Here is a 15,244-nt window from a genome sequence, read left to right as displayed (position 1 = left end):
AGCTCGGGGTCTGGTATGCCTGCTGCAGAGAGAATTACAGACATCTCCGCGCTCAAAGCAAAACAAGAGCGCGTGGACCTCGACAAGTGCCCAAACAAAAGAACTAATGAGCTGGTAAATGTGGAAAGCAGCCCATTTTCATATGTTAATGTTAAGTTTATTGTGCAGGTCCGTGGACATGGCTTATCTGCATGAGTTGCTGCTCTAAAACATACAAAAAGAGGACATTGTCAGAAAGGGGGTGCAGTGTTTGGTAGCTGTAGTTTTCTTTGCTATGAGATGAAGCACTGTCTGACAACCTGAGCCAATTACAGAGCATTGAGCTGTGACCCGCGGGCTAGGGAGCCGAAAACAAGCCTGCTCAGTAAACACTGTGACCGCCCCCTTTCTAATGCCATCCTCCTGAAAAACCAAGAGCCTTCATTAATATTCCTCCTTTCTTCTGAGGGGCTGGCTGAGGGGTTGTGGACACTAAGCAGTGTTGTGCTCCACCGCGGGTTTGGGTAACCTTGCAGTGGTGGATGTGGTGAGGTGGCTTTGACTTGGGTCAAGGTTCTCTAAACAGACTGAAAAGGCCCAAGCTCATTACACAGGCCTGGGCCATGCTTGACAAGATGAGAAAAACACAAAGTACTCTGAATGACTGAAAGGAGAACAGGACATCTGCTTGGGGTTAAGCCACAACTCACAGAAACTGGGGATGATTAGAAGGCAGAAAGAGACGGCAAGAGAAAAGAGGGAGAACAGCTGACAGCATATGTTGCAAAAGATGAGTGGGAAATGACCACTGGGAAACTTTTGAAAAGGCATAGGGTAAAAAAAAAAAAAAAAAATGCTATCCTCACTGGCAACATGGCTCACCCCTGATCTCTCCTTTTAGTCTTTTTCTACTCCCCCACTTTGTCCAAGTGTTGTGGGACAGTCACAGTGATGTGTCAGAAGATAAAAAAAGAACAGCAAGAACACTGAGATGCACAGAGATGAATGGAGTGAGTGAATAACTGATTAAGAAGTAGGAGAGGAAGCCAACACAAAAATAGACATGGAAGGGATAAAATGCAAAAGAGGCCTCCCCCTGTGTGACCTACATACCTGCTAAATCTGCTGTCAGTGGTGGCCTGCTCTTCTCTCATCACTCCCTGAATTACTTTACATAATCTTTAGAGTCTCCCTCTCTACCTCAGCTCCTCATTACCTATTGTGATTTACTCTATCAAGGCCCAGGCAGACAGTCCAGTGGGTGATTGGCAAGTGTGGTACAAGGTGATGCTGAGAACCCCCAGTGCTCCATTAACATGAGGAACGCCACAGCTGGGGAAGATGTCGAAGCAGCATACATACAGAGGAGGATGGTTGTGGGTCAGCTCGGGCCAGCTGACTGATTAATAGTCAAAGTGATGCCTCAAGGTTTTCCACAGGAGATCGTGGATCAGAGTGGTCAATATAATCACAGAGCTTGTGGAGACTGCAGTGAGAACCAGTAGCCCTCGCAGAGAAGCTGTCCATAATTTAAGGGTCAACAAGAGAGCAGCGTCAGTGGAAGAGCTCATTGGAAGTATTGTGTGTGTGTGTGTGTGTGGCAGCAGCATAGCCTATTGCGTGTTTCCACTAGCGCTATTCGACTCACCACAGTACGGCACGGCACGTTTGTTTTGCTTTTCCATTAGCAATACCTGGTACTTAGTTACTAAGTGAGCCGCCAGAGGAAGAGGCACAAGAATCAAACAATGCCAAACTGTAGATCAGTTAAAAAGGATACTTCATCGATTTGCATTTAGCTTTGTCTTACTAGAATAGGGGTAGTATGTTTGAAACATTGTGCTTCCCAACCTCAGTTTCCCTCAGTTTCCCTATACAATATCTTGTATATCTCATTCTTTTTTTTGTTTACGTGCCCACCAGTGACTTACTTGCATTAATCTCCAACATTTAGCAAGGACATGCCGCATCACAAACCCTGCCGTTGTATTTCAGTGACTGGGTCAGACAGAGTCTGTGCTCGGGTCAAGGAGGAAGTACTGAACAAATCTTTTTAATTAACTGATTCTAATGATGGGAGGAGGCCTCGGGGGTAGACCTAGGACAAGGTGGAGAGATTACATCTCCACTCTGGCCTGGGAACGCCTCGGGATCCCTCAGTCGGAGCTGGTCAATGTGGCTCAGGAAAGGGACGTTTGGGGTCCCTTGCTGAAACTGCTGCCCCCGCGACCCGGCCCCAGATAAGCGGAGGATGATGATGATGATGATTCTAATGATTCAGTACATCAAAAATAACTGCTTTACAAGTCACTAGTTTGTGTGTGTGTGTGTGTGTGTCGCGTGACTCTGTCCACGTTGAGGAGATACTATTTCGTAATGGAACGTAAACCAAACCGTGTAGAGGCGAGGCGAGCCGAGGTGGTACTATATAGTGGAAAAATGCCAATATAGAGCTAACAGTCAAATGATGGAGCAAAAGAAGAAGTGACCTCAGATCACACATCACTGTTTGCTGTATTATTACAGTGTACTATGTGTATAGTGAGGTCACAGTGACCCTGACCTTTATTTACCAAAATCTACTTGTGTCGTCTCTTAATTTCAGAATGGTGAAAATGCCTCGAGGAGGAAATATTGCGTTCATAAGAATGCGATGTATATGGGGCTGTGTAGCATCACATGTAGCATCTGAAAATACGGCGTAGAAGAAACCAGAGGTGTTTTAAACCATGTGTCGTTACCGAGCAAACAAAAGCTGGAAGCTGCTGAGATGACTGACGCTGCTGCAGCCTCACTGAACTCCAATGGAGAAAATGGAGGAGGGAAACCTCTTTCTGTCTACATATGTACATCCTTTTCTTCACACACAAAGGAAATGTGAATTTCACCAACTGATCCCGGAGCCGTGGCTGGATGATTGAGGTGCAAAACTTATATCAGTGTTGACAAAGACTGGTTTGACCCATTACTTTGGCCCGAGCATTAAAAGCACTCACATGATGCATTCTAAAAAGCTGAGATATATTCTTTTTTATTATATCGGAGCGAAACTTATGTGCTTGGCGAAAGAGGCGCATCAAGACCACGTTGATCTCATTTGTCTGCATGTCTGACGTACATCTGCCCTGAAATGAATATGTTTGTGTATGAAAAAGACACTGTAAGTCAAAAACAAGCATGTGAGGACTACTCAAAAATACAGTATAATGCCTCAACAAAGTAATTCATGTTACTGCCAATTTATTTATCTATCGACTAATCAATTTATGGAGTAATGATTATATTGCCAATGTCCTGCTGTATTTTTTTATGATTGCATCATAGCATCAGTGAACTCACAGAGGAGAGAAAAGAGAAACAGGTCAGTATCTAAACAACAGCAGTGATTTAAGAGAAGAATGACATTTGTAGTCCAAAGGGATAAACACTTAAAGTCGCAGTTGTCATGTCAAAGTCTCAAAGACTATTGTTGTCAGTATCTCGCCCGAGTTTATTTCTGTTTCTCACTGAATTACTGCCACCATCAAACCTTCCTCACTGCCTCTGGGTGACAAGCAACACATATAGAGATCACTCATCACTCAGACAGTGTCATGCATTTGTGTGTTTTTAAAGGATGTGTGTGTGTGTGTGTGTGTGTGTGTGTGTGTGTGTGTGTGATGGGAGGAATAAAAATTTAGACTTCTCAAACCCACATTGTTGCATCTCTGCTGGCTGATAAATTCTCCGTGTGGTTGTTGGGAGCTGATTCATTTGCTGTTTCTGTGATTTTAACAGGGAGGGTGGGGACACAATGAGAGCGCTGATCAAAAGAGTAACTTCAAAGCTGGACATAAAAAGTGTATCCCTCATTGCTTGTTAGAAGACCCCCCCCCCCATCCCTCTTTGAAGCAGGCTTCTAGGACATAGGTGACCAACATAATGGACATGGTGCCCATTGTTGATGTATTATCTATCTCCAGCCACATGAACAGAGTCCTGTGTTTCTCATCAGACGGACGACTTTAAATATGATGCAGGGTACCATGGACAAAGAGCCAGATTCACTCAGACTTGAAGGGTTTTTAAAGAAAAAGAAATATTCCTATTTTGGAAAGTAAAACATTTATATTGTAATCACCAAGAAATTAGATCGTAGGCTTACTGAATAGTAACCTAAAACTAACAAAGCCTGTCAGAGCAATCAGTTAAAGCCAAAATGGAATTCAGTGATAAAAGCTGCATTAATACAGATAAAGATAGGACTGTGGGTAGTCTCCTCTCCATGTCCACACACAATGCCTCAGCAGGGCTGTGATTGGCTAAGCTGCCGTTCCTGGACTTTAACAGACGGCGCAAAAAAAGCTCTAAAACACAAGCTTAGCCTAATGTCTTCAGCCAGTGGCGGCTTGCTCCCTGAGGAGGCACTCAGTGCTACAGTATATAATGTTATTCCAAAAGTTAATTGTGTGCTGACAACTCATAGTCATGGGAAAGACCACATTGCTCTCCAGAATTAGATTTACATTGTCAGTATCCCAGTGTTCACAAAAGGCCGAGACCAAAAGGCACAAAACAACCAATTAAGCAAACCTACAAATCCTTTTTGCAATAACACAAGAAAGAACCTAAATGCAAAGTGCACCTGAACAACAAATTCTGAGAGGAATATACTCACAAATTCTGGGATAAATTATTCAGCTGCCAAGAAGATACAAAAAAAATGTTTTGTGTTTGTAATGAATTGATAAAAATGACACTCTGTACTTTTGATGCTTTGAGAAAAGAGAAATGCCACAGGGTCTCCACACTGTTATGGTTTTGTGTGTACCTTTACACTACCAATGAGAAGCCTGCTGGATTTCAGAGAAGCCATTTGTGTCTGCATGTGGTTCTGCTATACTGTACCACAGGGAGAGTAAAACACATAGAAAATCAATAAAATCCCCCCAACTAACACCTTCAAACAAGAGGAATTAAACCAACTCTCTTGACAGTTGTTAGAAGGGGATTTGTTGTGCCTTCATTTAGATGCATTTTTAAATGTTTGCCGATTGTGAAAGGCAGAGGGTACTATATGATGTGCATGTGGTTTTCCCGTACCATATGGCACTTGAGGATGCAGCTGGGCTTTCTGCTTTGAGCCTCACACGCGGAGAGCTGAGAGTGGTTGCAGCACAGTGCTAAATAAAGCAGTTGTAGCCAACAATATTTAACACATCCTAACCACCAAGGTAATAAAACATGTTGAGCCAAGTAATCATGAAATTTAAGACAATCACAAGTGGAAACCCTGTGGACGATGGGGTTTTATTTGAATGACTGTGATTTTGTCTTAACAATAACAGGTTTAAAGAAAGAGAAGTAAACAAGAAAAATCAGGGTGGGGGCAGAGCAGTAAGAACATCAGGTCCAGTAGCCTCTGGGCTTGTGTAATGGTGGCTTGTGTTAAGGCTGGGCTTGTTGTGATGGCCTGCTGGTTTTGTCTGTCTGTCTTTCCATGCTCTTTCTCTCCTTCTACCCTGCAGGTTCCCTCCTGCTTGGCTTTGCTATTACAGCCTGTCCGTGACTTGTCCGTCTGTTCTGCACCCAGCCATGCTCAGGTAGAAGCCACTGCCTTAATGTTTTCTCTGTAGAGCCCTTTCTTTATAGTCTCTATACAGAAGGAGCTGCTTTCATTCCATGAAGTCAGCCTCTAGGCTGACTTCACTGAAGGCAGGAAAACAAAACAGGTAATGATACTACGCTGACAACTCACACTCCTCAAACAGCACGGTTTCCTGTGCATTATATTTAAGCGTGTGCTTACTGAAGAGCAGAATTTTAGGAACAGGACTGTATTAAGGACACATTTAAGAAAAGCTGTCAATAATGTAGCACATTGTGATCCTCGAAAAAAAGTAAATCATACTGCACAACAGCTCTGCCCACCACAAACGTGATTTATGTTTGCGTTGGCTTGCTGCATTACATGACGAATGCTCAACAGTCAAAACTTGCTCCAAGTTTGATTGGAAAGGAGGACGAGGTGCTGTTTACTTGGTGGCATTGAATCTGTGCAGCCATTAAATCTTACCTTTGGAACTAAGACAATAGCTATTGCCTCCTGTAGGAAAATCACACTGCATGAAGGAAAAACAATTTCTGTTCACAGCTCAGATTTATTTATTCCTAGCTTTAGGCAAATGCAGTCTTATTTTAATTTATGGATGTTTCATGAGCTTACTGAAGCGGGTGCTCACTTTCACAAGTCACTACAACAAGGCTCGCCGAGCAGATATTTCAAACACACTAACAATATACTGCAGCCTACATTCGTATTTAACGTGCGTTATGAATATTCATGCATTTCAGTCTGAGGAGGCTTTAGAACATCCCAAATATCAGACTGAGAAACTCGATGCCTGTGCAGAGAGATATCCAAAACATATAGGTATAATGGTATAGCGGAGGCGTCGTTTGATTTAAAAAACAAAACCTCTCGTCTGCCTACCTCCGCACAAACATCTCCACAGATTCTAGAGAGATAAACAAAATCCTCAGAAGACAAGTTTTTGTCCTATTTTTTGGGGGAATATTAAAGCTGCCTCTAATCTAAAGTAAAGTCATTTGAAAAACTGAGAACAACAAGGCAAACTGCTTAAAGGTAAGCATATTTATATGTATTCAGACCTGCAATGTAAACAACAGATGCCAATAAGAGCTATATATCTAATATAAGGAAACCTGTAGACTGAATAAATTATTACACTAACAAGTTCAATTGATGACAAGAGTGAAAATGAATAAAACAGAAAGAAGCTTTCTTTAGCTGTGTGTGTGTGTGTGTGTGTGTGTGTGCGACTAAGATGCTTAGCTGTGAAACACACTTTCATATGTGCAATACTGAGGGATGTGATAACAGCATGGTGTCAACAGACATTGCCAACAACTGGGAGCCGATGGATGTAAATGTGCAAATGCAAACTATGACATTTGAGAACACTGTGGAGACATATCTGTATTACTACATCCTGCAATGTGAGATCATTAATAGTAGCAGTGTGGCTTGTTCATGCAGTGGTTTAATCCTCTCGCCGAAAACAAAGTTTAGGGCACGTTTAAAAGGTATCACGATAACATATCAGGCATTAAGGCATGGTTGCCTTTCCTCGCTCAGATCACAGCATCAGATTTATCTCTGTTTACGGCCACTGTTCGCACGTTGGCAGCTTATTTCTAAAATAGTAATAATGAAGAGTAAGTATCAGCAGGACTTCAATATTTTGTGAAAATACATATTTCTTTTGTCAACACAACATCAGGCCGCCAAGACGGATTGAAGAGAAGAACATTAAATTTAAGAACGAATCCATATCACCACTTCTGAGTTATTTGTGAATACAATGTCATTTAATATAAAACATGCAAAATAGATAAGACGGAAGAAACAAAAAAACACACTATTCATTTTTCATTCCTTCCATCAATACGAGCCATTTTATTACTCCTACACTGACGCATATTTAAAAACTCTATAGCCACGAGCAGGCAGACTGATTACAGTTATTATATTAATAAAGGTATTGGCTCTGGAATCATTTGTTCTTGTCCTGGGATCAACTGTCTTATACTTTTCTAAGCTCAGCGTGCGTGACATTCAATATCTAAGACAGTTGGGTCTGCACTCAGTCCAAGGACCTGCTCTTCTATACAAAATGCAATCTGCCTTCAATCTGGAATGACACCACTGTTTACCGCTCGACAGTGCCACCATACAGCACACCGCCTGTTGTAACCTCAGAAAGTGACAAGGCACTGATGGACACAGGCAAGACGCAATCAACAATCAAGGCTGGAGTGAAGCTTTCCAGTGATGGAAAGCCTGTAGTGTTTGTGGGATGTTTTTCAGCGGCTTTTCATAGAGGATGGAGAAGGCCATCTCAGACGGATCTATCTGCAATGTTCACTCTCGCCCTAAATTAATTGAATGTCAGTAGAACATGAAACAGATGTAAGAGAGTGACTGGTTCAGGCTGAGACTACCTGTGACCAGTGACTGTGTGATCCAGATTTATGGGAATAAATAAAGTAAAAATAAAAAATAAAAATAAATATTAGATTATTTCATGTGGTCAGCAATACACACACGCACACACACGCACACACACACACACACACACACACATAAATATATATGATAGGAGCACCCGGGGCTGTAACAATCAAACTGGAGTGGATGCCAAGCTGACACAAGACTGAGTATATATATATATATATATATATATATATATATATATATATATATATATATATATATATATATATATATATATATATACATACATATACATATATGAATATATATAGACATGTATATATGTATATATATATATATATACATATATACACACATATCTATACATGTACGTACATATATATATATATATATATATATATACATACATATATAGAAGCTACATAACATGTATAACATTTTAAATCAGATAGCCCTATCTGATTTAAAATGTACAAGCATGGATGGATTAAGGAAAACACAACACATATAAACACATACAGTTTCCCTTTAAGTCATATGTAATTTTGTCACTGTATGCAAACATGTTCGTTTTTATTATCCGTTGAGTTTTTCTTTTCCTCACGCCTCCATTGATGTTTCTGAGATGTGTTTTTTGCCACGTGAGGCTCTCAGCAGTGCCTGAGGACATACTGTTCATAGTGACAAAGGTTTGGTAAATTAGATCTGATGTGGGCTTAAAAAGAATTTCAGGGAAACTCAGTTTGACAAACGGCAAACAACGAAAACAATATTGACCACAATAATTAGATTCCCAAGAATACAAATACATAAAACAAGAAAGGAAAATCACGTCGACTCAAAGCCAGTCAGTCAGACTCTCAATCAAATCATATCAAATCAAAACCTTACCTTCCATCTCCACAGTGGCTGCAGTGGCGTCTTCAGTCTTTGCAGCAGGTTGACCTTCCTCTGCTGGGAAAACAAAGAAAGCAATGCTTTGAATCTTTAAAAAAATGACATGCAAAAAGAAAGTGGACCTTCTGACTTAAAATTTGAATTTAAAAGTCTTTTGTTTTTAAGTAGGTTTGCCTCACTGTCCACAAACACAGCGAGGCTCCAGTGATATAATCCTCTGTCTAAATAATAATGCTGTACATGATGTCAGCCCCAATTTCTTTCTCTCTTGGTTCTGTTTATTCTGCCCTTAAGTGATACATTTTCACAGATGTGTATACTGCACTTGTATACTGTGGAAAACCCACTGTGAGGGTTAAACAGAGAGTTTTCTCCCGTGATTCCTGTGTGGTCTGCTTGTGCCCACGAACTCAATCTCTCAAATATTTGCCAGATTGTTTAACTTATGGACAATATACAAAAATACATATAATTATCTGGTTGCACAACAAGCTCCTGTTTTGAGTCTTCGATTTCTGCAATTTGACTTTTTTGCAATTGATAATTCACTACAGCCAGGCATCTATTGGACGATATCAGCTGTGAATCACTCAGGTGTTCACTCACACTGTATGTGCCAGGCTGGGAAGATAATGGGAAGATAATTTACAAAACTGACATCATATTCTATTGAGGACGAACAGTGAAGCTGTCGAGACCATCAACTCCTCAGGAAAAGGTTTACTGATGTTACAAATTAAGTGAGAATTAGACTCATTTTCCCATAGACTTCCATTTAAACCGAGTCGCCAAACTAGAAGAAGAAGACTACATTGAGTTTTATATAAAGTCTTCATGCTTCTATATGCAGTCACTGGTAAATCTTATTTTTACCTGTCTCAGGTCCTGCTTCCCGCTCCACCTGCAGTCTGCAATGTGTCTCTGTCCACCATCACTGTTGGCAACCTCACCCAGCTTGTCATATCCCTCCAGACTTTAAACTTCTCAGCAGCCCTCCAGCCTGCCTCACTCCACCGACACAGTCGCTCTGTATTCCTGACAGGCCGGCTCCAGCCCACTCATTCCTTCCTCCTCAAGTTTGCTATAAAAACCACCCTTAACTACTACCTGCTCACACTTGTCTGAGTTCTGCACTTTGAGTCCAAACCTGACCTAAATAAAAGACCATGTGTCTTTTAGAGTGTTCCATTTCTCGACGAAAGTATGTAATTCAAAAATGCTGGTTAATCGAAAATGCAACCCTCTTTATTTTCATGTTGTTAAGCTCTTATTAAGTTAACCATCAAAGGAATATAGAATAAAATTCAAAGCATGTCTGTAAATACCTTCGTCTCCTTTGTTTTTCTCTTTGTTGGTGTCTTTGTCTTCAGCTGTGTCATTATTAATGACCACATCTTCCTTTTTCTCTTGATTTTCATTTTTTACTGTAGTCTCTTCTTGATTTGGCTCTTCATCACCAAGATCTTCCTCTGTCAAGTTCAAGCAAAGGTTTCACATGAAATCCTGTAACTTGTAGGATAATAAAAACAATTTGCTGTCTCTCACTTTGAAATGGTGAGAAAATAATCAGGAAAAAGTGTAGATTTTAAGAACAGCTCATTTAATTTCTTTGAATTTAAAAACATGCTGTATTGGCTGGAGTTATTAAGATGTTCCTTAGTTCTGGCAAAAGGAACGTTTTATGAACAGTAGAGTGTTGGTTAGTGGAAGCACAACAAACACTCACACACTAACCCTGACCACATCTGTGGTCTCTGGCCTTCTGCAGCATATTTGGCTGAATTCACATTTAGGTGTTATTAAACTCTTTGCTTCCCCAAGATCAGATGTGTCAAACTCAAGGCCCGCTAATAGGTGCATTAGGGCTTGTCCTTCTCCAATTTTGCCATTTACACGGTGCATAATCTTGGCACAAATTGAGGCAAAGTGCAAAGGGGTTGCATTTAGTGTCTGAATTATTCATAGGTGTGTTTTTGGCGTAACATCAGTTAAGCCAATCAGAGCTTGTCCTTCCCTTTAAATGCCAGGTGCAGCTGTGACCGGCACGCTGCTATTTAAGCGGCGAGATGGATATGCTCGTGTGCAAGGTGAACTTGCACGAGCAGAATAAATGCAGAAAATCAGCGTGAATAAAAGGAGGGAAGATTTTGGGGAACAAGCACCAGTGTTGAATGGTGAGACAGGAGCTTTGTGCAGTCTAATGTGACGAGCAGCTGCGATTCAAATAATTATTTTACATTTGAGATGACACATAGTGTCGGCACTTGTGTGTGAGACATGTTTTCTTGTTATTCTTTCGATTCTCAGATTATCAGCAGTATGAAGAAACAAAGATACAGGAGCAGGATGCGTGTCTGTGCGTAAAGACAGCCGAGTATGTGGTCCATGGTCGGTGAACACTCCTAACAACTCCTGCACAGGTTAAGGAAATGACATTGAACCTACATTTAACTGATGACAAAGAGGAGCTGAAGTGGGTGCTGTGTGTAGACCGGGTTTAACAACGCACCAACATTGTGCTTGACCAGACCTTATTTTAAGACCAACACACCAATGGGCTCACTGATGAGCGCAACTGCATTTGCTCCTTACATGACGGGTGCACTGTGTGTAAAAATAATGACTGTGCCCGATGGAAACAAGGGCAACAACACTTGTGCTGCGCTTCGTGCCACTTTGCACCAGGTAAAAGATACTGTAGGGCCCTACATGTCATCTATTTCCTGCTCAACCATTGACACATATTCATACCACATATCAGATTACCTAAACTATAAAAACTCAACAAATTAAATGTGGATGTCATTTGTATGTTTCTCCCCGCTTTCAGCTTTAAATGTTAAAAGTAATGAAGACAGATGGAAATGGCAATTACTATACTGCTGAATCCAGTGGAAAATCATTAATGTCAACAATATTTACCATTGTCATACATTTATGTTCTTTTGTGCATGCTCCACTTTGAAATAGTCGTCCAATGTTGATATTTAGCCCTTCTGAGACTATTCCATGGTTAAATCAATTAATCTTATTTTATGTAGAAAAAAAAAAGTATCCATTGCTCTCACTAATATATCTTAACATGACACCAGCTCTGTTTGTAGTCTCATGAGAAAGTAATTACACATCTCAGGTACTGGATAGCATCCCAAGGCTGCAGTTGCCATAACTCCTGAGCAGAATATCTATAAAATTCATGTTCAGAGAGTCTCAGTCTGTCAAATGTGATGGGATTTGAATAAAACAAAAACAGAAGAGAGGCGAGGCACTGCTCACTGCCAGTATGCAAATGCAGAATCTTAATTATATAGTGGCGCATAGAGGATATTTGGAGGGAGAGAAATTGTTCTTGCTCAAAGTTAATGGCTGCCCCTTTGCACCGCTCTCTCTCTCTCACACATACACAATATCTGTCAGAATATTTTCACACACACATTTGCACTTCATTCATAATGAGGACACTCAGTCCTTAACCCTAACCTAAATAAATAAATAAATTCTAATCCTAAAACCAGATCTTAGCCCGCTCACTTTACCAAAATATCCTCACTTTGCCAAAATGTCCTCATTCTGCATGGTTTATATAATTTGTTGGTCATCATAAAGCAACAAATACAAGAACACACACACACTGTACTGTCAGTACCACAAAACCCATCATACTCTTGTGATGTGTTATACAGATGCATGTAGGGCTTTGCGTTGGTTACTCCTCTGCTGCTAACAAGACTGATCAGTTTACATCTCTAATCAAACTCGGAGCTGAAGTGAAAAGCAGAGCAGTGCAGCTCCATGCCACTCAGCTCCTACTGCTCCCATCTCCTTGAGAGATAAGAGTCAGATCAATGAGCACTCCTTCCCTCTTAGTGAGCCAAGTGTACAGTTGTGACACTCTGGACACAAAGAGTCATCCCCATCCATGCAGTACCTGGATTTTGGCTCGCCATCTCCACATCTTCGTTTGCCTCAGCGTCTGTGAAAAAGCGGAAAAGGTATTCAAATGAGTGGAAAACATTTGAGTTCAGTGCTAGACCCGGGAGTTGAATTGTCTTGGCTTTTGATATCACCTCAAACAGCTTTTTTATTCTATCTTTTTTTATGTGGCTTAGTCTTTGTAGTGCAGCACAAGAGCAATGGAACGACAAAGACATGCATAAATTAAGTGGCAGAAAAGAAAGGGAAAAGAATGTCACTTCTAAAGCCATACATAATTGAGGGATTTCTTTGTTCCAAGCTTCTGTGATAAGAAAAGTTTTTTTTTTTTTTTATTAGAGTACTAACACACAGGATGGAAAGACTGAACTGGAGCGAACAGAAAATTCAATTTTTGATGACAAATGACATCAAGAAGCACCAGTAGAGCCGAAAGGCTCAGAGCATGTGTTAATGGTCCGTAGAGCTACATTACCATTGGCACCCTCTTCTTCATCACCTGTTTCCTCTTTACCTGAAAAGGAGTGGAAAGGAATCATCAGCCATATGCAAGCCTGCATGGGAATAATGCCAGTCATTAATTCTGAAGAACAAAGCTACCAGTCATACTAATGATCACAAACGGTTCATCTCTGGGCAAAAGATTCATCTTGTGAGACCTGGCACCTCATTTTCAAACAGCCTCATCTAGCTCCTGTTTCACCAGCCTCACTTTCTCTTTCTTTTATCAACCACGTAAACTCAAATTTGACAATATGTGTGTCGTGTGTGTCCGTATGCAAGGTTATTGATAGGGAAACGTAATGCTCTTGATCACATAGGGATACATGTTTTGTTGAAGATATCACAGCTCATTTGTTAGCTTTGCTACACCTTCACACAGTTTTAGACTTTAGACCTGTCATCACTACAGTTGTTACAATGAACACGATCTTCATTTTCTCAGCAGTAAGTATTCAACGAAGCAGACTCGAGTTGTGTTTGCGACTCTGTCAGACTTTAATTAGGTGCAGCGCTGCTTCGAGCTGAACGACAACATTTGCATTCTTACATGCATACAGTTAAAAGGCAGCATTACTATGTTTCAGTTAATCACAGCTGTAGAGTGTTGGTGTGCTAACAACTTGCACAGAGCACAACTAGGCTACAGCATGGCGAGATGGAAATACAGCAATAAAACAGCAAAAAAAATAATGATTAGAGCAATATAACATTTTTCAATGGCAATATTTCAATAAAAACTTAGAGGTACAACATATACAACTGATTTTTTTTTAACCCCGTTAGCTAAATATGTAATTGTTTTGCAAGTCTTTGCCATTTTGTGACCAAAAAGAGATTTAAAACAATATATTTACACTGAAAACTATCCTGTTATTCAGAGAGATCCAAAATGGAAAGAATGACACTAACCAGTACATGCAGACATTACACCTCACCACCGTAATCTCACATGAACACTGGCCCACCTACGTTCATCTACCTACTCTGCAACACCACAGCAAAGTTTATCCGATGCACTCACAAACACAAAAGACAGGATTATGTTGGAGAGAAAATGCACATTGTTATCCCTGCATCATATCTGTTATTTACACCCTCCTCAATCCTATTCTCACTCTCACAGATTCTGGTGCACACACATACAAACCAATGACATTTGGGACAAATTGAGTAAATGAAAACCATGACACCAATAAGAGAACATGCTCTACAATGGCTATTGTGCAGCTTACATAATTGCTTTTTTAACAAGCTGCCGAGAGAAACCATTTTTTCATATATATGCAATTTTGCCCTGCACTCAGAACAATAAAAATGCCAGCCTCTATTAAATGGCCAGTTCTACCAGTGGTGCACATTTATCTCAAGTGCCTCTGTCCATCACACAGAACGCTGGTGACATACAGTGCATGGCAATCCCGCCTATTAATCATGACAGGCATTTTGAGATGCAGCCACAGACAGAGGGCTGAAAAGAATGCTTGAAAAACGGTTAAGATGAATGCTTTGCACCTTAAACCCTGTTCTGCATTTAAAGATTTGCGAGGCTGGTGTATCAGTCCGCTTAACCCCATACAACATTATATCAGATATAACAAAAGGCTGAATGTAATTTCCTTCCTTCCGGTTATTTGATCGATTGTATTTGACTTACTGAACAGAACAGCATTCAATTTGTGATAAATGCTGCTACGGGGCACACACACGCACACACACACACACACAGACACACACAGACACACACAGACACACAAGACAGAGAGCAAAATATTCTCTGTAAGGCAGATTATATTCATAATGTTTTCAAGTTAAGGTCAAATAGCAGGTCGTCTCTCTCTTTTCGAGGTTAAACACGTCTCCAACAGGATGCTCATGTGAACCTACCAGCAGGGGGCAGCATTGTCACAGCTTTCC

General features: G+C 40.7%; 1 protein-coding gene across 2 annotated transcripts in view; it reads right to left on the bottom strand.

Moving 5' to 3' along the window:
• The window catches only part of macrod2 (mono-ADP ribosylhydrolase 2), a 357,104-nt gene that overhangs the window by 8,744 nt on the left and 333,116 nt on the right, over window positions 1-15,244 (bottom strand). Inside the window, exons 12-15 of one of the 2 annotated variants that reach the window (XM_058651020.1) lie at window positions 13,302-13,340; window positions 12,822-12,866; window positions 10,219-10,362; window positions 8,888-8,950 (exon numbers count right to left, since the gene is read on the bottom strand). In XM_058651020.1, coding sequence (XP_058507003.1) covers window positions 8,888-8,950; window positions 10,219-10,362; window positions 12,822-12,866; window positions 13,302-13,340 — 291 coding nt within the window. The remainder of the gene's footprint in view (window positions 1-8,887; window positions 8,951-10,218; window positions 10,363-12,821; window positions 12,867-13,301; window positions 13,341-15,244) is intronic. The other variant, XM_058651021.1, reaches the window with a different exon arrangement.

This window comes from Solea solea, chromosome 15, assembly GCF_958295425.1.
Source record: "Solea solea chromosome 15, fSolSol10.1, whole genome shotgun sequence".
Lineage (NCBI taxonomy): Eukaryota > Metazoa > Chordata > Actinopteri > Pleuronectiformes > Soleidae > Solea > Solea solea.
The sequence above is the reverse complement of the archived record's forward strand: the minus strand, read 5'-3'. Positions and strand labels throughout refer to the sequence as shown.